Source organism: Rhinatrema bivittatum, chromosome 7 (assembly GCF_901001135.1).
Source record: "Rhinatrema bivittatum chromosome 7, aRhiBiv1.1, whole genome shotgun sequence".
Classification (NCBI taxonomy): Eukaryota; Metazoa; Chordata; class Amphibia; order Gymnophiona; family Rhinatrematidae; genus Rhinatrema; species Rhinatrema bivittatum.
The window spans coordinates 166,524,734-166,545,583 of record NC_042621.1 but is presented as its reverse complement, the minus strand read 5'-3'; the positions used below and the strand labels follow the sequence as shown (position 1 = coordinate 166,545,583).

General features: G+C 42.6%; 1 protein-coding gene across 13 annotated transcripts in view; it reads left to right on the top strand.

Moving 5' to 3' along the window:
• ZMIZ1 (zinc finger MIZ-type containing 1) overlaps nt 1-20,850 on the top strand; it is a 1,075,801-nt gene that overhangs the window by 991,576 nt on the left and 63,375 nt on the right. For all 13 annotated transcript variants that reach the window (XM_029609503.1, XM_029609504.1, XM_029609506.1 and 10 more), the window contains 2 exons: nt 13,817-13,884; nt 16,410-16,478. In XM_029609503.1, the coding sequence (XP_029465363.1) occupies nt 13,817-13,884; nt 16,410-16,478 (137 nt within the window). The remainder of the gene's footprint in view (nt 1-13,816; nt 13,885-16,409; nt 16,479-20,850) is intronic.

Sequence of the window (20,850 nt, the reverse complement as noted above, 5' to 3'; positions counted from 1 at the left end):
TTACTCTATTTCCTGGTCAGAGCCATTCACCTTCCTTATCTAACTCATATATAAGTATTTATCCAGTATTTTAAAAAAACAAACATTAGTTTCTATACAAATTCAAAGCTAGCCATTAAGAGAAGTATACATTCTCTGCTGTCACCTTGAGAAGTCACAGATTGCACTTCACTGCAAATGAAATTAGACTTTCTTAAACAATCTACTAAATAAAATTCATTTTCTGCAAAAAACAACACATTTCTCCATAGCTTTAATTCCCTATCAGTCTGTTTATAACTTTTCAACAGAAAAATCCATTCTTTTAAACAAGTTCTCCATTTCTTTTTCACATAAGAAATACTTTCAATTTTATATATCCTCCACTTCCCCTCCTCTGCCAACTCGGCTCTCCAGCTCCCTGTGTCTTTTCAAATTCTAAAACTACCATGGCAAGTGTAAACATAGAAACATAGACAATGATGGCAGAAAATGACCAATCTGTCACTTCAGTCTGCCCAGAAAGCTTATGTTAGCATCTGCTGCACCATTCAAGTCACCCCCATATTTAGTTTCCCAAACCGTCAAAGTCAGGTCTCTTGTTGGTTGCTGTCTGAGTTGAATTTCCCATTACCTCTTGCTGTTGAAGCAGAGATGAATATTGGAGTTGCATCAGAAGTATCTGGTTTATTGGTAAAGGGAAGTAACCATCACACTAGCAAGTTTACCTCCATGTACTCTTTACTTCATTTCCATACTATAACTTTTAAGGATCCACTGGGGTAGATTTTACAAATTTGCGCACTTGCGTACTTTTGTGCGCGCACCAGGCGCAAACATAGCCACACGTATCTGTTAAAATCTGGGATTGGCGCGCACAAGGCTGTGCAACTGTGCAAAATCGGTAGCCTATGTGCGCCAAGCCACGCAGCCTGCCTCCACCCTGCCTTCCACCCCGCCTTCCACCCCCCGCACCTTCCCCTCCCTTCCCCTACCTAACCCACCCCCCAGCCCTACCTAAACTCCTCCCTACCTTTGTTGCACAAGTTACGCCTGCCAGCCGCTGGCGGGTGACTCCCAGTCCCGGGAGCCATTTCGGAGGCCTCGGCCACGCCCCCGAAATGCCCCCGGGCCGGAACCACATCTGCGGTCCCGCTCCCAAATGATGTGCCGCCGCAACACGCCACCCCCCCCCCCCTAGGAAAGCCCTGGGACTTACGCACGTCCCGGGGTTTGCGCGCTCCGCCGAGCCTACTCAACATAGGCTCGGCGCGCGCAGGGGGAACTTCGGGCAGGTTTTCGGCCCACAATGTTTATCCCATGCCTCTTTGAAATCTTTCACTGATTTAGTCTTCACCAACTCCTCTGGAAGAGCATTCCAGGCATCCACCACACTTTCCGTGAAGAAATATTTCCTGACATTGGTTCTGAGTCTTCCTCCCTCTAGTTTTATTACGTAACCCCTAGTTTTATTGATTTCTTTCCAACGGAAAAAGTTTGTTGATTGTGCATCATTAAAACATTTCAAGTATCTGAAGTACTGTATCATATCCCCTCTGCACCTGCTGTTCTGCGGGGTTTACATATTTAAGTTCTTCAATCTCTCCTCATAAGTCAATTAATGGAGAAACCCCCCCCCCCCCCCCCCCCCCCCCCCCATTTTTGTTGCCCTTCTCTGGACCACCTCCATCCTGTCTCTGTCCCTTTTGAGATACGGTCTCCAGAACTGAACACAATACTCCAGGTGAGGCCTCATCAATGACCTGCACAAGGGGGATTATCACCGCCTTTTTCTTATTGGTTTTTCCTCTCTCTATGCAGCCCAGCATTCTACTGGCTTTAGCTATTTCCTTGTCACATTTCTTTGCTGTCTTCAGATTGCTAGACACTATCACCCCCAAAGTCCCTCTCCTGCTCTGTGCACAACAGCCCTTCGCCCCCCATCACATACAGCTCTTTTGGATTACCACACCCTAGATGCATGACTCTGCACTTCTTGCATTGAATCCAAGTTGCCATATCTTTAACCACTGTTCAAGCTTCCTTAAATCACATCTCATCCTCTCTACTCCTTCCGGCATATCCACTCTGTTGCAGATCTTAGTATCATCCACAAATAGATAAACTTTACCTTCTATCCTTTCTGCAATGTCGCTCACAAAGATATTGAACAGGACCAGTCCCATCACTGATTCTTGTGGCACTCCGCTTAACACCGTTCTCTCTTCAGAGTAGGTTCCATTTACCATTACACGCTATTTTCTGTCACCCAGTTTGTAATCACTCCACCACCTTGGCACTCACTCCCAAGCTTCTCATTTTATTCATAAGTCTCCTATGTGGGACCGTATCAAAAGGTTTGCTGAAATCCAAGTAGAAAGTATGTGAGAATCAATGTTAAGGATGTCTATGTGTATGAATTAAGTTTTAAAATGAAATTGTAATTTAGTAATTAATTTTTAATAAGGTATGAATGAAAACATTGGTCACTATATTTTGTTTCATTTTGATGTATTGTTATTAGTTAAATAAGTTTTTTGTATTGTGATGGTAACAACCAAATACCGGTATAGAAAATTTTTTAAATAAAATAAATAGATCACATTGAGTGCTCTTCCACGATCCAGTTTAGTTACCCAATCAAAAAAATCATTCAGATTTGTCTGACAGGACCTTCCACTGGTGAATCCATGCTACCTCGGGTCCAACAATCCTCTTGACTGTAAATAGTTCACTATACTTTCCTTCAGCAGAGTCTCCATTAATTTTCACACCACTGAGGTGAGACTAACTGGCCTGTAGTTTACAGCCTCCTCTCTGCTCCCAGTCTTGTGAAGCAGGATCACCACCGCCCTTCTCCAATCACTTGGCACCACTCCTGTTTCCAGGGATCTATTGAACAGGTCCCGCAAGCACATCTCTGAGTTTTCTCAGTATCTTGGAATGAACCTCATCTGGCCCCATGGCTTTACCCACTTTCAGTTTTCCTAGCTCTTTCCATACATTCTCTTCTGTAAATGGAGTTTTGTCTACTCCACCCCCATCTACAGTCTTGTTAACTAGCGACGGTCCTTCTCCAGTGTCTTCTTTAGTGAACACCGAACTGAAGTATTTGTTTAATATTTCCGCTATTTCTTCATCTCTCTCCATACATTGATCCTTGTCATCTTTCAATTTCACTATACCACTTCGGACCTTTCTCCTTGCTCTGATGTATCTGAAAAATGTTTTGTCACCTCGCTTTACCTCTTTGGCAATCCTTTCTTCCACCTGACTTTTTGCTTTCTTGATTACTTTCTTCCTCTCCCTCAGTTTCACCAGATATTCTTCCCTGTGTTCTTCTTTTTGGGATCCTATATATCTCTTGAACTTTGTTGTTTTTGCTTTTACTATGACAGCAACTTCTTTTGAGAACCAGATTGGTTTCTTATTTCTCTTACTTTTGTTTACTTTTCTAACATAGAGATTTGTTGCTTTTGTAATTGCTCCTTTTAGTTTGGCCCACTGTTGTTCCACCTCTCTCATTTTCTCCCAGTCTTCTAGTTCTACCTCCAGGTACGTCCCCATTTCGACAAAGTCCATATTTTTGAAATGCAAAACTCAGGTCTTCGTGTGACTTTATCCTATTTGTGATGTCAAACCATATTGTTTGATGATCACTGGTGCTGAGGTGGGCACCAACCCAGATATTAGAAACATTATCCCCATATAACTCCCTCCTTCATGTGTTCCATTACAATTTATTTGAACAGAGCCCCTTGCAGGGCATCCACTATCTCTCTACTTCTGTTGAGATAACTAACAGATTATTTTAGACTTTTCACTATAGCAGAAGCAGGACTCAGGTTTAATGCTCAATGATCAGCCAGGTACATGTGCTTGGAAATACTGGCTCTAACTAGATTCAGCTGTGCAATAGCTTCAAAGCACTGTCAAATCTCTAGTAGAAACTAGGACTAAGTTCCTCACTTAAATAATAGACTTGGAAATTAGAACAATAACTAGCAAATATAATTTCACCTAGAAAGCAAGTGTAAGAATTCCAGCAGCCCCCAAAACACTGTCTATTGGAGACTGAGCTGTGATTCCTGGAGCGGATCCCCACTCCAGGATTTCGGCAGACAGCAGTTCTACACTGCGCTGCATTAACACAGTTACACTGTAGCAGCAGTTAGACATAAACATAAGTCCTGATTCCAAATAATTTGTGGGAGGATTATCCTTTTCTCCCTCCCCAGTCTGATGACAGTTCTCCCACAAGTCCAAAGCGTGCAAATGCTTTTCAAGAAACCTTTACTTCTTATGCTCCTGTAAGTAATCTCGGAGCCCTGCAAGTGGGGCTGCTGTCAAGGAGCCTTCCTGTAGCCAACATAAACAAGGGCTAGATTTTGCTGCCTTAAACCACTTTTTATTGTGTTTCAGTACAAGCTTCTTAAGTGGAAATGCTGCACAAACCAAATCTACAGGCAAACTCGAACCAGAATCAGTCATGATAAGCTTTTACTAAGTATGCTAGAAAGAACCTAAAAATGAGGACATCCCCACAGCAAATCAAAGTAAATAGTGCACCTTTATCTGCAAGTAATTAAACAAAACTTATGCTTATAAAGAAGTAGAAAAAAATTATACTTACAATCTCCGATCCTATGGAGCTTCGTACGGTATCACTTAGTATCACAATTCCTCTCAGACGTCTCTGCCAAGGTTACTCTGCACTTCCCATTCATCTCAGTCTGGGTATTCCAAGGTCCTTCCATCCTGTGGAGAAAACAACTTTTCAGCCCCTCCAGGCCATGCCTGGGAATCACATCGGGCTCACCAAAATGTATGGTTCATGCTCCAATATACCAGACACGAGACTCTGAGATATTTTAGTCATTTAGTAAAAGCTTTATTATAGGAAATAAATGATTGCCAAACACAATATGTGTGTCTGAGAAAAAAAAGCAGAGGCTCAGTAAATCGCTGAACATCCTAGACTCGTCCTTGCCTATGTCACAATCTTACAAGGCTTATATACAATTTTTCTAGTTTCCTTTGCCAAGTATTGATCATCTAAATGCATCATTCTGGCCTGGTTTCCTTTCCACCTGCACCCAAACATTCATTCTCTTTCTTTCATGTCCAAATGTTTGTTCTCCTTTTGTACTCCTCACAGCTTATAGGAAGACATCGACCATCTCTTATCAATGTCTGCACTTTCCTTTGTAGTTGGTTTTCACACAAACCACACGTGGGCCATTCCCATGTCCTTCACTTGCTGCTGACTTAGCCCACAGCCTGCATCTGCCCTTACTGCTCACATGTACTGAACCATATTGGCACACAAGCTTAGCAGAACACAGTTCAGTAAGCACTTTATACACTATCCATGGTTTAGATCCTTCTTTCCCCACCACCTTACAGTGATACTCACTCGGATCTCTCTTTATCTTTCCTTGGTGGAGGAACTGTCTAGTAGTTAGAACATCAAGCTGAAAACCAGGGAAGCCAAAGTTCAAATCCTTCTTTTCTCAGAGGTAGTCTCCCTCCACTGCCATCACTCAGGCATCCTTCCCCTAGGGGGTAACCTTTGGGTACCCCCCACATAACCTCCCTGTCGCCAGTCCTGCAGCACTAACTCAGGATTCTTGTGAAAAGACAGCAATGTTAATTACACCAGTTAAAACCTGCTATTAAAAATGGAGAAAATCACAGTAATGTTTAGCCCTTATGTGCCAGTGCAACTGATTGATTTAAAATGATTTGATACCCACACCCTCAAAAATGGTTTGGGGCAGGGTACAGTAAAAAGCCTACAAAATTAATTAAAAACAAAAAACATGAACAGGGCAGACAATCCTAAGAGCGCCCACTGACTTACTGGAAGAACCCAACTTAGGTTTGATAAAGGATAAATTTTGCTCTGAAAAGATTTAAGTTCTGTTCTCCCAAGTTTGGTCTTTGTGGCAATGGTCCCACTAACCTAAAAACACAACCCAATGATGGTTTAGTATGAAGAAAATTGTGCTCTGATAGGCTCAGGATCAGGTCCGTTTCCCCGAGTCCACAAAGTTGCAAGTCCCCTTGACTGGATTGCATGAGGATCCCATTTATAAGATCCTCAAAGGAACCCATACTTGGGCCCTTTTTCTCCAGCTTGATATGGCCTGACTCTCTTGGTAACAACTCATGGACAGAAGCCACCTGCTGTTCCAGTCCCTCAACCTTTTCTTGAGACTGGTCTTCTGAGATGGTGTTACGAAGCTATCTCTTTCTTACTTGCATCCACATGTATGGTATCATACATTTTGTACAGGGAGGCCTATTGCCACCGACTTCATCTTCCATTAGGGAGCATTTCTTTGTACATGAAATACTTTGTGTGCTTTCCCCATTCAGGCTATAACCATTGGAGATGCCTTCAGGATCAGTGGTTATTGCCTCACTTAACCCCGGGCTACATCCAGGAGATCTTGCACCCTCTCTTTCTAACACACCATATCTCTTTTGATGTACACAAGTGCTTTGCTCAGCTGGGATATTGCATGCGTTATGGTAGTGTCCGGTTGGAATTGATGGTACTCATGATCTTGCTTATTTGGAAGGTGAAGGTATGGTGGAGATTTTCCATAAACTCTTGTTCCTGAAAGTGATCTATTTAAGTGGCATAATGGCTCACGGTAGCATTTGTCGTGTGCTATTTTCCTGGTTTCTACTATGCTTTCTAAGCATAAGGGACTCTGAGGGTGTTCCCTTCTGAATCGGCTTCCGTGTTATCTGGTCACCAAATGCTTGACTCTTTCGTGAGCCGCAGGCCTGGGACGGAGCTGTGGTTAGAAGCACCTATTGGAGTCTTGTGGCAGGGAGACCCAGACTCCCGGGGCCTTGATGTCACACTCTCGTCCCATAAGCACCTACCCCCAAGGCAGCCTGCAGTACTGGGATCCCTGCGTATGGCCAGTTGTTGAGTGATGGCACAGTGACCAGAGTGCAGCAAGTTAAGTGCTGACCGGTGAGGATTTGCTGGTTCCGAGAGCCATCACAGGCTCCAACTGGTTGAGTTTTCAGTTGTTGAGCAGACCGCTACCACTGCTCTGAGAAGTCTTTGGACAGCATTTGGTTTGTGCTGACATGGATGGATAACGCCATCTCTAACTATGCTTCTTATATTGGCCTTTTGTCAAGGCAGTCGCTGAAATGTATAAATCTCAAATGGGTTAAAAGGAAAGGTGGAAGCTATGTCGTCTGAGATCCAGGCTATCCAGCATTTAATTTGACCTTAATTCAAGATAAAAACTTGATGCATAGGAAGATTGAACAGTTGGAGAATTATATTAGATAATTGATTTTAAAATTTCTTAATTTTCCTAAAATTTCTCTTTTTTCCTCTGTGAGATTTACTTGAGAAATATTTTGTGGAAATTATGGGAATTTCAGAGTCGAATTTTCCACCTTTGAATAAAGTTTTCTTTCTTCAGACTGGATGGAGGTCCAAGGAAACAATAGTTTTCCCCACTGGTATGAGTCCCCAAGTAGAAGATTTAGATGTATCTACTTTGCTGAACATTTCAGAGGCTGATATAGAGGAGAGAGGTACTCTCCTGACCTCTTTTTTCTTTTTTTTTTGTTACAAGATTTAAATATGGTTATGAGATTTGGGGTTTTTTTTCTCAAAAATCGCAAATTTTGTTTTATGGTAAAAAAAAAAAAAAATTCTGGCTATATCCTACTATATCAAAATCCTCACAAGATAGGAGGAAATTATTCCTTGCTATGCGATAGGAATTTCTAGCATTGGGTGGTGCTTTTCTTCTTAGATATTCCTGTAAATGCATAGCTATCTATATTGGGATTAGATATTTTTTTTTCTCTTCAGATCAATTGCATTTCTTTCTTAATCAAAAATAGGAAGCTGTGAGCATACTGTGGCACTCTGTTCATTGCATTCCTTGCCCCTTGATGCTATGCCTTTGTCTCGTCTATTTTATTCTTCTTTTTTGGAATCTCTCTCTATAATACTGAGTTATCCTCCTCTCCTTGTTTGTGGGCTAATGTTTTGTGCTTTGATACAGAATATGTTTTGTTTCCTTTATGTATATTTCTGTGTTTCTTGAGTAGATTATTCTTGTTGTAAATTGAAATTTAAAAAAAAAAATGAACAAAGAGATCTATTCATGCTTTAGTCACCTCGGCTTGCACAAGGATGAACCTTCTTCCTATCGTGTCTCCTTTGTGCACCCTTCTTTAGGAGGCCCAGCTTTTTTATCACCAGGGTCCCTCTGCCCCCAGTGACTTGATACTCCAAGACAATTTGCCATTGAACTTGCCCAACACCCCCCCACCACAGGCAATGGGTTCATGTGCGCTTCCCAAGCCTGGCTCATAGGAGCAAGTCGTATCCACTTGCATTGGCTCTGGGGGGTTCTCCTCACAGGTATTGGGCAAGGGGTTCAGCATAGGCGAGCATGGCCATTCTCAAACACCTCTGTGTTCTCCTTGTCCCATTCACAAGTCTCTGTATACTGGTATTGACCAGTTCCTCTGGGAGGAAGGTGGGGCCTACCTTGGGCCAATGCATCCTTAATTTCTTTACCTAATCCCAAGCAGAACTGATGCCACAGGGCTTGTTCATTCCATTCAGTGTCCCCCTATCACTTAATTGCATGAGAGAGACCCAAGCCTTTGCCTTGTTTTAGCTGGACTAGGCTCCATTCTGCAGAGCATGTCTATGGATCTGGGAATATTCATTTTTAACTTGTCATGAAATCTTTCCCAGCTTAAGTCCTGGTTTCGTTCCTTTTTGAAACCGCATTTAAATCGTATGCCTGATTGTCTGCTTTTAATCTTGTTATCTAACTTTCTTTTCATTTTAACCATTGTCTTGCTTTTCAAATTGCTCCATATCTCTTGTCCTATATGTTTGTCTTATTAGATTGTAAACTCTATTCCAGTCTTTTTGTATGTTTGTACGGCGCTGTTGTATGTCAGGTAGCAAATAGAAATGTTAAGTAGTAGTAGTGGCAGGGTGGCAGCCCACATCAGGGCATCCCCTGTAAATAAGGTCACTACCCAGTACATCCTCTTATTTCCTTCCTGGAAATACTCGTGGTATAATCTGAAGGTTACATTGGTGTAGAAACCCTCAGTAACATCTTCCGATTCCACTGAAGCATTCCAGGGGCAGTGGGCTAGGAGCCGAGTAGTTCTTTCGAACCACGGCTCAGAGCTGCAGATATCTCAGGAACAGGTTTTCAATTTTCTAGGCTTGGTATCTTTTCATGCTACTATGTCTGCAGGAGCTGGTTTTGTTGCAGCAGTTCTTGAGTCTGTTGCTGCAGCCCTTCCAGTGTAGCCAAGGCAGGGCACTATGTACAGCCACACACAGTCTTTCAGGTATAGACTTATCCATGTCTATACACTGGCTTCGTGTAGCTTCCAAAGAAGGGAATGCTACACGAAGCCATAATGCACAAAACGGAGATTCTGGATTATCTTGCACACAGATTGCAGGGTGTGTCCTTGCTAGTGCAAAAACACAAAACGGAGATTCTGGATTATCTTGCACACAGATTGCAGGGTGTGTCCTTGCTAGTGCAAAAACTACATCCAAATTTTGGCTGACTCCCAGTACCTAGTGAGCTCCACTTCCCTTCTCCCAGAGAATACTAAAAAAAAGGCCTTTTTACTGTGCTAACTAGCTACAAGCATTTCCTGTAAAGACAGAGCTGAGCTCTAGTCCCCAAGATATAAACTTGCAAGCACAGGCATTCAGTTTTTTCCCCTTAGCTACCTGCTGCTGCAGCTCCTGCCAGTACATGTCTGGGAGCAGAGTAAAGGGATTCATACAAACTGTTGGGCAGGTCCCAACAGTTTTCCTTTATATTCAAGTGTAAGGGTTTTATCTACCCTTAACAGAAGGCTTGGCGATAACCTGCACGGAGCGGCAGTTACTACCCTTAAAAGAAGGCATGGGGATAACCTGCACGGAGCAGCAGTTACTAATCTTAACGGAAGGCATGGGGTAATCTGCATGGAACAGCAGTTAACTACCATGAGCAACTTACTGGGCAGACTGGATGGACCATTTGGTCTTTATCTACCGTTATTACTGTTACACTATGTTTCTTTACAGTTGTTGCTGAACTTCATTACTCATTGTGGATGTTAATCCAGCCTGGTCAGACCATGTTGCTTCACCAGTATTTTAATTCAGAATCTAGGCAAACGCTGTAGCCACAACACCTCTCCTTCCAGCATCTCCAAGCAGCTATTAGGTTTCCAAATACTGGACCTTTTTGAACCTCCTAGGACCAATCCGGGTCCTCAGGGCTGTGCTTTTGCACTTTGCCTACACTGGTCTGAGGCTGCCTCAGTTTGTCACTCTATGGCTTCACTAGCAGGGCACCAGCTTATGACAAGGCAGAACCTTGGTTCAAGGCCCACCAAGCATCTTTATATCCTGACATGGGTCCTCCATAGGGCTGGTGGAAGAAAACAACCCCAGGTGCATTTACCTTTCTCTATTGCACCAGCTCAGCTCAGCTGCTTGCCATAGGCCAAGAAAGCTAAGTGGGGAGCAGGAGGAAGTACTTTTCAACATGCTGTTGCTTCTCCTCCAGCCTATTGGTTCATTCTGGTGAAACTGTTCAGGAGAAACAAAGAACCATGGGAGGCAAGAGAAGCAACAGCATGCTGAGAATTAGTTTTGCCTTGCCTGCCGAACACTGACGGGAGACTGGAAAACACTAAAGGTTGGGAGGTAAGAGTAAGTGCTGCAGAGAAGAGAGTTGGGGAGAAGAGGGACATGGCGAGAGGGCTTGGGAGCTGAAGGGGTACAGTCTTGAAGTTTTGCCTTGGTTGCAAAAATGCCTTCTGACAGTGCCTGTGAGTGCCAACTGGGTGCTTTCAACGTGATCCCGGTAAGGAGAACCAGATGAAGAGCGCAATTCTATCATTTTCTCAGTTCCAAATTAAGGGGCTCATTTTTCAAGCGGATCGCACGCGATAAGGAACGTTTCGCACGCGAAAAGTCCCTTATCGCGTGCAGTACCAAGATTGGGGCGGCGTCAGCCCCGGAAGAGGAGGAGTCAGGGCAGCACCGGGATTGACACCACGAAGACTTCGCCGACAGCGTTTTCACTGCCAGTTTCACGCCAAATAACTACACCTTTTATGGTGTAGTTATTTGGCGCGATGCCGGCAGCAATCGCACTGCGGAGGTGTGATCGCTGCCGGCTATCGCAGGACCACCACCCCCGTTTCGCCCCCCATTATTGCCGCATTCACTATGCCTTGCGGCATTAGTAAATCCAGCCCTAAATCAAGCTCAGATGGCATTTTTTACCAAAAAGGAGCTACTTGGGGGGGGAAATTAACTCCAATAGTGATGATTATTTTCATTGATAAGCACACTAGTAAGATCAGTCATCCAAATCAAAACCCATATATACTATTTCACAAGTAGTGGGCGCTAGTGTTTTCTGAATTTCCTACATGTTTTCAATTAGCGAGGTGTGAAATCAGTTATTTCAGTACCCTCCAATAGCACTTAGTCTGTTTGGTGTTGTATGGAATCAGATGGATGTAAGAACATTTTACAAATTGAATGGCTGGGTGAAGAAATCCTGTTTGCAAGAGATTCACAAAATGTCATGAGTGACTTGAGGCTTTTTAACATAATTTGCATTTTGTAAGCAAACAAAATGCAGAAATAGAAGCTTTTCCACACCTTCCCTTCCCCCACCCTTGAAATATAAAAATAAATATTATATGAATGGAGTCAGAAACAAATAGTGCTTTAAAATGTGATTAATACTGAAAGGTCCAAAATTTCAGTTTGAATGCTATGCCTCTTTGTTGGAGTGCATTATCGTTTGATTACACTGCTTGGAAGAACAAGCCAGCAATCACCATGCTTTTCAGAAAGAAAGAAAAAAAAAACACCCATGTGCAATGAAGTTTTGTTTTGTTTTTTTTTGTTGTTGTTTTTTTTAACCTACCAAAATTTCAGATAAATCTACACTGATGAGGAAAAAACAGAATTGTGTATTTTGTGTAAAGAATACCTTTTAGTTTGATGTTTACTGACAATAGCTCAGCTTCGGTGGTTCTAGAGTAAGAAACCCAAAGGGCTTGATTTTTCAAAAGCATTTACATGCTTAAAACTGGGTTTCACATGTGTGCTTTTGAAAATCACTACACTATATGCCACTGAATTGTCAATAGGTTTTACACACGCAAGTGCACTTTAAACGCATAAATGAGCTTTTGAAAATTGCTACAAGAGAATGTTGCGTTTATACGTATAACTTCTTTGAAAATTACTTCTGAAGGGAGCAGTATACAATGGGAGTGTGCTACTAATGGTGAACCAACATATAACAAAAATAGAGAGACATTTAACGTCAATATAATAATTTATTAATATAGAAAAAAACCCTTTTTTTATAACCCTACATAGACAAATTAAAAACTAAGCTAGCACATTCATCCACATCCAACACAATAAAAACATTGCATGAAGTTTGAAAAATTAATGCATAAATGTTTCTTTCATATTAGTATAATTATACATCCAATTTTATAAGTGCAAATATGCAAAAATCATACATATGATAATTCAACGATTTTAGAATCCATCTGTAATAGGTCCGACAAAAGATATCTTTGTTTCGCCTCTGTAATCTTGAGGCTTCCTCAGGGACTATTTTAATAGCGTTATACTTGCAGTCATGCAATTGCCATGTTATTCACTGCAGAAAAATTCGGACACCCGAATGTTGCAACATATCTATGAAAAGATATTGTCATAGGCTGGATAATGCCGTTCCTGTGGGTGACGTTAATTTACGTCACTTCCGAGGAAACCGTCATGATAGTTTGAATATGTGGGCCGGTTGATGTGGCAAAAACTTTGCTTTGTCATCAAGAGAAAGTGCAATTGTATTATAAATTGAAGACTGTGAGCCACAGGAACGGCATTATCCAGCCTATGACAATATCTTTTCATAGATATGTTGCAACATTCGGGTGTCCGAATTTTTCTGCAGTGAATAACATGGCAATTGCATGACTGCAAGTATAACGCTATTAAAATAGTCCCTGAGGAAGCCTCAAGATTACAGAGGTGAAACGAAGATATCTTTTGTTGGACCTATTACAGATGGATTCTAAAATCGTTGAATTATCATATGTATGATTTTTGCATATTTGCACTTATAAAATTGGATGTATAATTATACTAATATGAAAGAAACATTTATGCATTAATTTTTCAAACTTCATGCAATGTTTTTATTGTGTTGGATGTGGATGAATGTGCTAGCTTAGTTTTTAATTTGTCTATGTAGGGTTATAAAAAAAGGGGGGTTTTTCTATATTAATAAAATATTATATTGACGTTAAATGTCTCTCTATTTTTGTTCTATGTTGATACAGTGATATAGGGAGTTGTACTTTCAATTGCCCTTAGTATTGTTATAACTAATGGTGAACCAGGCAGGAGGGTGATTTCGGGGTTACAAAACAGTGGCCAGAGCCAGAGACATGGTAAGCTACACAGAGGACAGAGGCATTACCAGTAAAGAAAAGGAGATGCCAATAGCTTGCTACGAATTGCTGGTAAGGCCTCATCTGGAATATTGTGTTCACTTCTGGAGGGTCGTATCTTCAGAATAACACAGACAAACTGGAGGTAATCCAGAGAAGAGCTACAGAAAAGGCTTAAACTCTATATCGTATGCCCTATCAAATGAAACTTAATGACCCAAGTAATATATACCTGAGAACAGAGGATATGAAACACAAATCTATCTTTGAGGTATTTGAATATCTGTGTGTGTTTACTGAATTGCAGTGTTTTGATCTGGAATCGTACTTGCAGTTGAACTGTGAAAGAGGAACTTGGCGGTGTCCAGTATGCAAGTGAGTTAAGAGCCTCCTCATGATGGCTCCAAAAGTTCTTTTTCCCCGTTTTAGAAATGCAATATTTTTGTCCAGTGCTGTCCTGTTTGTTTTTATATTTGTATAACCATTTCGGTGGGAGAAGTAAAGACATGTATTTTTCTTGCATCTGTGGTGGAAGATAGCCAATGTGTATAGGCTGCATAAAAGAGAGAGAATTAAACTTGTGTACAAGAGGGGATTTTTTTTTTCCTATGTATTGGGCATAAACATCCAAGTTCAAGAAACAATTTAATAAAAATAGAATTTGTAAAGAAAAAAAAATCTTCAGAGGATACAAAAAACTAGGTAACTTTACAGTATAAAAGGAGGTGTAACGCTATAAATCTAGTTAAGGAGCATAAGTGTGAAACATTAAAACAAATTAAAAACCTGGATATAGAAAAGGAAGAATGGAACTGCAAGGTAAATACAAGAACGGGGGGGGGGGGGGAGGGGTAGGGATAACTTTAAAATGTGGGGGGCAATAAGAATAGACAGTGTTAATAAATACAACATGGTGCTTGGAAGGGAGATGGAAGGGCAGGTTATGGCAGGTTACTATTGAGCTAGAAGTTCAAAGAACCCTGACGAGTATATACCCCCGGTGGTTTTAGTAGATGCTAGAATGTGCAATCACACAAAGAGCCGTTTTGAGGAGTGGTTAATAGGGATGTGAATCGTGTGCCCGATCGTTTTAACGATCAGGTTCGGCTGGGAGGGGGGGGGGGGAAATCTGATCGTTAGAGATGTGAATTGGGATCGGTTCCGATTCCAATTCACATCACTAATTTTTTTTAGTGAGGCCCGCGCCGATAAAAAAAAAAAAAAAAAAAAACCCCTGTCCCTTTAAAATTACCCCCTTAGCCTCCCCCACTCTCCCGACCCCCCCAAAAAACTTTTTACACATACCTGGTGGTCCAGGGAGACCGCGGGCAGCGATCTCCCGTTCCCAGGCCATCAGCTGCGCTAAAACAAATGGCGCCGATGGCCCTTTGCCCTTACCATGTGACAGGGCAAATTTAGCGCCGGCGCCATTTTGAATACTGGCAATACGGCCCGAGTGCAGGAGGTTGCTCCCGGACCCCCGCTGGACTTTTGGCAAGTCTTGTGAGGTCAGGAGGCCCCCCTCCAAGCTGGCCAAAGGTCCCTGGGGGTCCAGCAGGGGTCCGGGATCGATCTCCTGCACTCGGGCCGTATTGCCAATATTCAAAATGGCGCCGGCGCTACCTTTGCCCTGTCACATGGTAAGGGCAAAAGGCCATCGGCGCCATTTTTTTTAGCGCAGCTGATGGCCTGGGAACAGGAGATCGCTGCCCATGGCCCCCCTGGACCACCAGGTATGTGTAAAAAGTTTTGGGGGGGGGTCGGGAGAGTGGGGGAGGCTAAGGGGGTAATTTTAAAGGGTCGGGTGGGGTTTTTTTTATCAGGCCATCGGCGCCATTTATTAGTGGCAGCCAAAATGGCGCCGATGGCCCGAGAGCGGGAGATCGCGCCGGGACGCCTCTACTGGACCACCAAGTAATTTAAAACATTTTGGGGGGGTTCGGGAGGGTGGGGGATTTGTTTTAAAGGGTCGGGGTGGGTTTAGGGGTTGTTTTGGTGTGCCGGTTTTCCCGCCCTCCCCTAATTTACGATTTTTCACGATAAATCGGGGGAATTTCTATTGTATCGCGACTCTAACGATTTTTGACGATTTAAAAATTATCTGACGATTTTTTTAAATCGTCAAAAAACGATTCACATCCCTAGTGGTTAATTGCTTGAAAGCATCTTGGAGTTGGCAGTGCACCCCTTGTGAAGAAGAGAACAAGATCTACTAGACATTTCTCTCCTGCACTTGTTTTTTTTTAGAAGCAAAATGCTTTGGCTCAGATGTGGGGTGAAGTTTATATTCCCCAGAGGTGGAATGTGGATATACAGCACATGGATAATAGTGAAATCCCTGATTCTTTTGTCCAAGTTACACAGAATTTTCTCCCAAATTGTCTTTCCTTCACCAAATATTGCTGGTTGGCCTTAGCATGGCAACATTCATTCCTAAAGCCCCATTTTTGGGGAAACAAAACCCCAGAAGAAAAACTAAACTAAATGTCATTTTTTTCCCAAATATCCTTATTATGCGGTCTACCTGTAACATTAATATCCATTGCTTCCGTGGAACTCCTGTTGAAGAATTTAGGGGGCAATATTTCCATGAATTTCATCCTAAAACCTGGAAACACTTGTGTAGTGTATATTTTATTTTATTTTTACTAGCATTGTAATCGCAACAAATTAGAAAATGTGAGCAGTCATTCAAGCTTTCAGGACGTTTAAAGAGGCACATGAATCTGTGAAATTTTTAACTCCTTGTGAATTATCTGCTAGAAATACGAATTTCATAATTAATCAATATCCTCAGATAGTGGTCTCTGCTTGAAAGAAAGTTAAAAAAAAAAAAAAAAAAGTTATGGTAGTTAACATTTACATTCCTTAAAGTAACTTTGATTTTTCCTTTTGTCCAGTAAAACAGCTCTGCTGGAAGGCCTAGAAGTTGATCAGTATATGTGGGGTATCCTGAATGCTATACAAAAGTAAGTGAAATAGATTTCCTAATTTTAATTAGGTGATCGGAATGAAATTAAAACTGTATTGGGGTTGGTTTCATGACGCAGGCTGCTGCAATGTTTGCTGCAGCCTAGGGGATCCCTCCATCTTATGGGACAAGACAGGCCTGCATGTGCCGCAGAGGTGGTGTGCATAGCTTCAGGGAGGGAAAACTGATACCCCTACAACTGGCAGCAGCACCTGCTGGTCAACCAGTGCTGCTGATCGTACGCCTTGGGGGAGGCACTCCTCCTGCCTTGAGGCCTATAACAAGGTTCTTGGCTACCTGGTGATTGTCTGGGATGGGGCAGGGATGACATAGACTGCTGAGGGTTGTATATGTATATATATCTATATCTATCTATATATATATATGAAACAAGTCTGTAGTGATAATGTTTGAATATAAAGGGGAGACATAGAATAAGGTCCATTGGCACTATGACAAAATAAAAATAAAATGCAGGTTTAAAAAAAATGAATTGCATCAAGCAGTCTCTTATAGCATGTCATTATCTTGATTGCTGAAATAGCTGCACCAACTGTGAGTTTGCATTGACAAGCTCTTCTGTGCTTTGTGTTTTTAGTATGGTTGTTTGCTATAAAGCTTAAGGAACATCTTTCAGATTAGGAGAGATATTTATACAAAAAGAGATTTACAGCAATCTGCCTCTCATTTTTCGTGTCTGTTATTTAGTGTGTGAGTAAAAGCTTTGTCCCTCACCACACAGCTTCTTTTCCCCACGTGAAACAGCAGTGCAGTTACGACCTTATATCTGACATGTGGTGGTAAGGGAATAATTGTAATGTCACAAATTGAATACTACGAATTTGCTGCCAGATCAGGTGGGAATTAATAGCTTCCCGTTTCCAGCTGGCATGAGTCTGGCAAACTGTGTCCCCTGTCATTTTCAAATGTCCTTTCTAAATAAAAGCTTTCTCCCAGTACAGTGATCCATATTTGTCTAGATGATCTGATTAGTGAACAGACTGCCAACATTTCAAGAAGATAGCAAATATATTATACAATACACTCTGTGCTTTTTACCCAAGAACTGCAGATGTGCCCTTTGCACGCTAATTCCTTCACCTGTGTCAATTCCCCCTTCCTTTCCTCCATGATGTGATTTTCCAGCTGTTACCTTGACCAAACAGGGCAGCAGAATAACATTTTGGTTAGGGCTAACCAAGCTTCGTCACTACCCTACCCCTAACTACATTCCCTGCTCCTCTTCCAGTCCCACTTCCGATTTCTTACTTTATGTTTACAGTTAATGTTATTCTTTTTAAATACATTCTTCAGAGAAATCATTCATTCCCAAATCAACCATTAAAATGCTTGATGCTAGAATAGTAGACATAGTGGTATAGGAGAAAATGACAAAAAACAGCATTACTAATAGGAGTGTCAGAATTAAGCAATGATTCTATACTATATGTGGAGAGAGAAGATCATCAATTTTCCATCAGTAAGTAGGCTGAATTTTCTTTACACGTGGGTGACATCATCTGGCGGCCCCAAATGAGCTTGTCTCTCCAAGGGGTCAACAATGGCACCTGCCCAATCTTCCTATTTAGCCATGGTTTATTTTTTGGTGACCAGTAGCCCTTTAAGATGATGGCGATCCTGCAAGGTCCTGTCATCACATTAAAGGGCTGCTAGCCGCGTTCTTTTGTGTCGCAGTGCTTGGCCGTGACACAAAAGAACACACCATCAAACCACAATGTGTTTTCGGGGGAAGGCTCCACTATCACAGCAACACCCTCCACAACAGCAGTGAGATCGTGAGGAGCAGAGGGAGGACCTGGACAGAGGGAGGGAGGAAGAAGGTCCATACAAAGCCTTTTTAACACACAAAGAAGCATCTGCTATAAGTCTAAGTATTTTACTCCTCTTTGAGCTGATGTTTGATTGACAGCAGTCAATGAAATGCTAACTGCCCCCAAATGCTGTTCTGGCCACTGCCCTGCATCCCACCCTGGAAACTGATGGCTGAGAGACCTTACCTTACAAGGGTCATTCATCAAATCACATTAGGGGTATAACGTGTTATATCACATGACAAATTGCGTGATATAAGCAATATTTTGCATGTCACCACCCAGATATCCTCCCCATTACAATGACCTTTGCATGCAATTTGCATGCATGAATAATGCAAATACATGCAAAGAAAGTCATTACTAAGCAATTTGATGTAAATATTTTTTTGCGACCGACCAAGAAGGTGGTCACCCGCGATAAAATAACATCTCCCAGGTAAGCGTTAGATGTGCAGCAAGAGAACACAGGTCCCAAGGCTCCCACCGCACATTTAAAGCAACAGGGGGGAAAAACCGTGGGCAAAGAAAGGGGAGGTTGAGTGCGGGTCAGTGCTGACCCCCGTTTTGGCCCAGGGCCGCTAGTCAAGATGGCCGACTCCCCCCAAATAAAAATAAAGTTTAAAGTATACACACGGCTGTGGCCCCCCAGATGTCCAAGCCCCCCCCCCCCCCAGCTTCCCGATAGACAGTCTCACTCCCCCGGCTCCCTGATAGACAATCCCATATCCCCATCCCTCTGGTCTCCCGATGAACCATCCCCCTGATAGATAAGCCCCCCTCCCTCCACCCCACTCCAGAGACCTCCCTTACCTTAGCATTGATCCCAGATTGGGGACGGGTGCACCCTTGCACCTGTCCCGGTTTGCACCATTTTCCGGAGTCCAGTCCCCGGACCTTACCCCAGTAATATCGCTGGGGCAATGTGAGGTCAGCACCATTTTGGACATCAGGGGGGCTGCCGCTGCTGTGCGCATAATTTAAACGTTATTTTTATTTTAGGGGAGTCGAGGCTGCCTCGACCGGCGGCCCCAGGATGAAACAGGGGTCAACAATGACCCCTGCCCATCCTTCCTATTTGGCCATGGTTTATTTTTTGGTGACCAGTAGCCCTTTAAGATGATGGCGATCCTGCAAGGTCCTGTCATCACATTAAAGGGCTGCTAGCCGCGTTCTTTTGTGTCGCAATGCTTGGCCGTGACACAAAAGAACACACCATCAAGCTGCAATGTGTTTTCAGGGGAGGGCCCCACTATCACAGCAACACCCTCCACAATAATGGGACCCCTCCTGTGAGAAAACATCATGGCTTGATGAATCTAGGGGTTAGTATGTTCTTTTGTTGTTGCCTTGCTGCCTCTGCAGCATCACATAAAAGCACTTTTCAGTACTACTAAAAAAAAAAAAAAATAATAAGAGAATTTTTTCTAGAGGTCTTGCCAGAAGAAAAAAGAAACCTAAAGTAAATGGCTTTAAAAATTGCATCTGTGGTAAGGTGTAATGTACCTCACTGATGGCTACGAGCTCTGCTGTCAATGCCTTGGACCAGAACATGACCAGTCAAATTGTTGTGCTTGTGGATGGATTTTCTAGGGCAATTCAAATTGAGGAGCTGTGTACATCTCTTCAGAATCGCAGCAAATCCTCCTTTCACAGTGCACCATCTGTTTTACTAGGTAGAATTGAACAGGAGCCCCTTAAAGACTTCCCCATCAAATCAGGGTTGAATAATGGTCAGCTGCCTTGCATCAAAGAAGAAGCAACATCAGTCATTGGAGACATTGGAACCTGCATTGAAGAAGCACAAGCACTCCAAAAGCAGTGCATCAGCACTGGAATCTTCGAAACAGCCATCATAGGCGCCATCAGCTTAAAGTGTATCAACACACCCTACGACGCACAACGCATTGAAGCCCAAAGTAACCATGGCCCATTCTGCATTGATATATCTTAAACCTACACATATTGGCTGCACAGTGCATCTGTTCCTCCAATGAGTGACCCCCATGATGCATAGCGGAAGGACAAACCGTGCTATACCAATGCAGTCAACGCTCATATCGAGGCAACATCCTCATTCTGCATCAGCTTGCTCGACACAGCACATTACAGAATCGTCAAAGAAATCAGCCATGTTATTCCAAAGTGTATATGCATTCCATGCTATCTATGCATCAGGCCCACCACTCAGCTCATCAGACTGCTTTATCAACACAACTCTACACAGCCTATCCTAGGTCAGCAGTAGAGAAAGGGTCATGTTGCCACTGCTCCCTCCAAGGACTCTCACTCCAACAAGGATGTTATCAGAGGGTCTTCGATTGGAAACGCCGGATCCTCTATGTTCCATTGTCCCACTTGCCTCTAATAGGTTTTCTCATCTGAATAGGAGGTCTATCATAGTTTCGAAAGAGGATGTTCCGTTCGTCATGCCATGTCAATGGACACATCAATCACTTGACCAGATTGTCGGTTTGGTGAGAAATTTTTTTGCCTCCCTAACTAAAGAGATAGAAGGAACAATCCAAACTCTCCTCT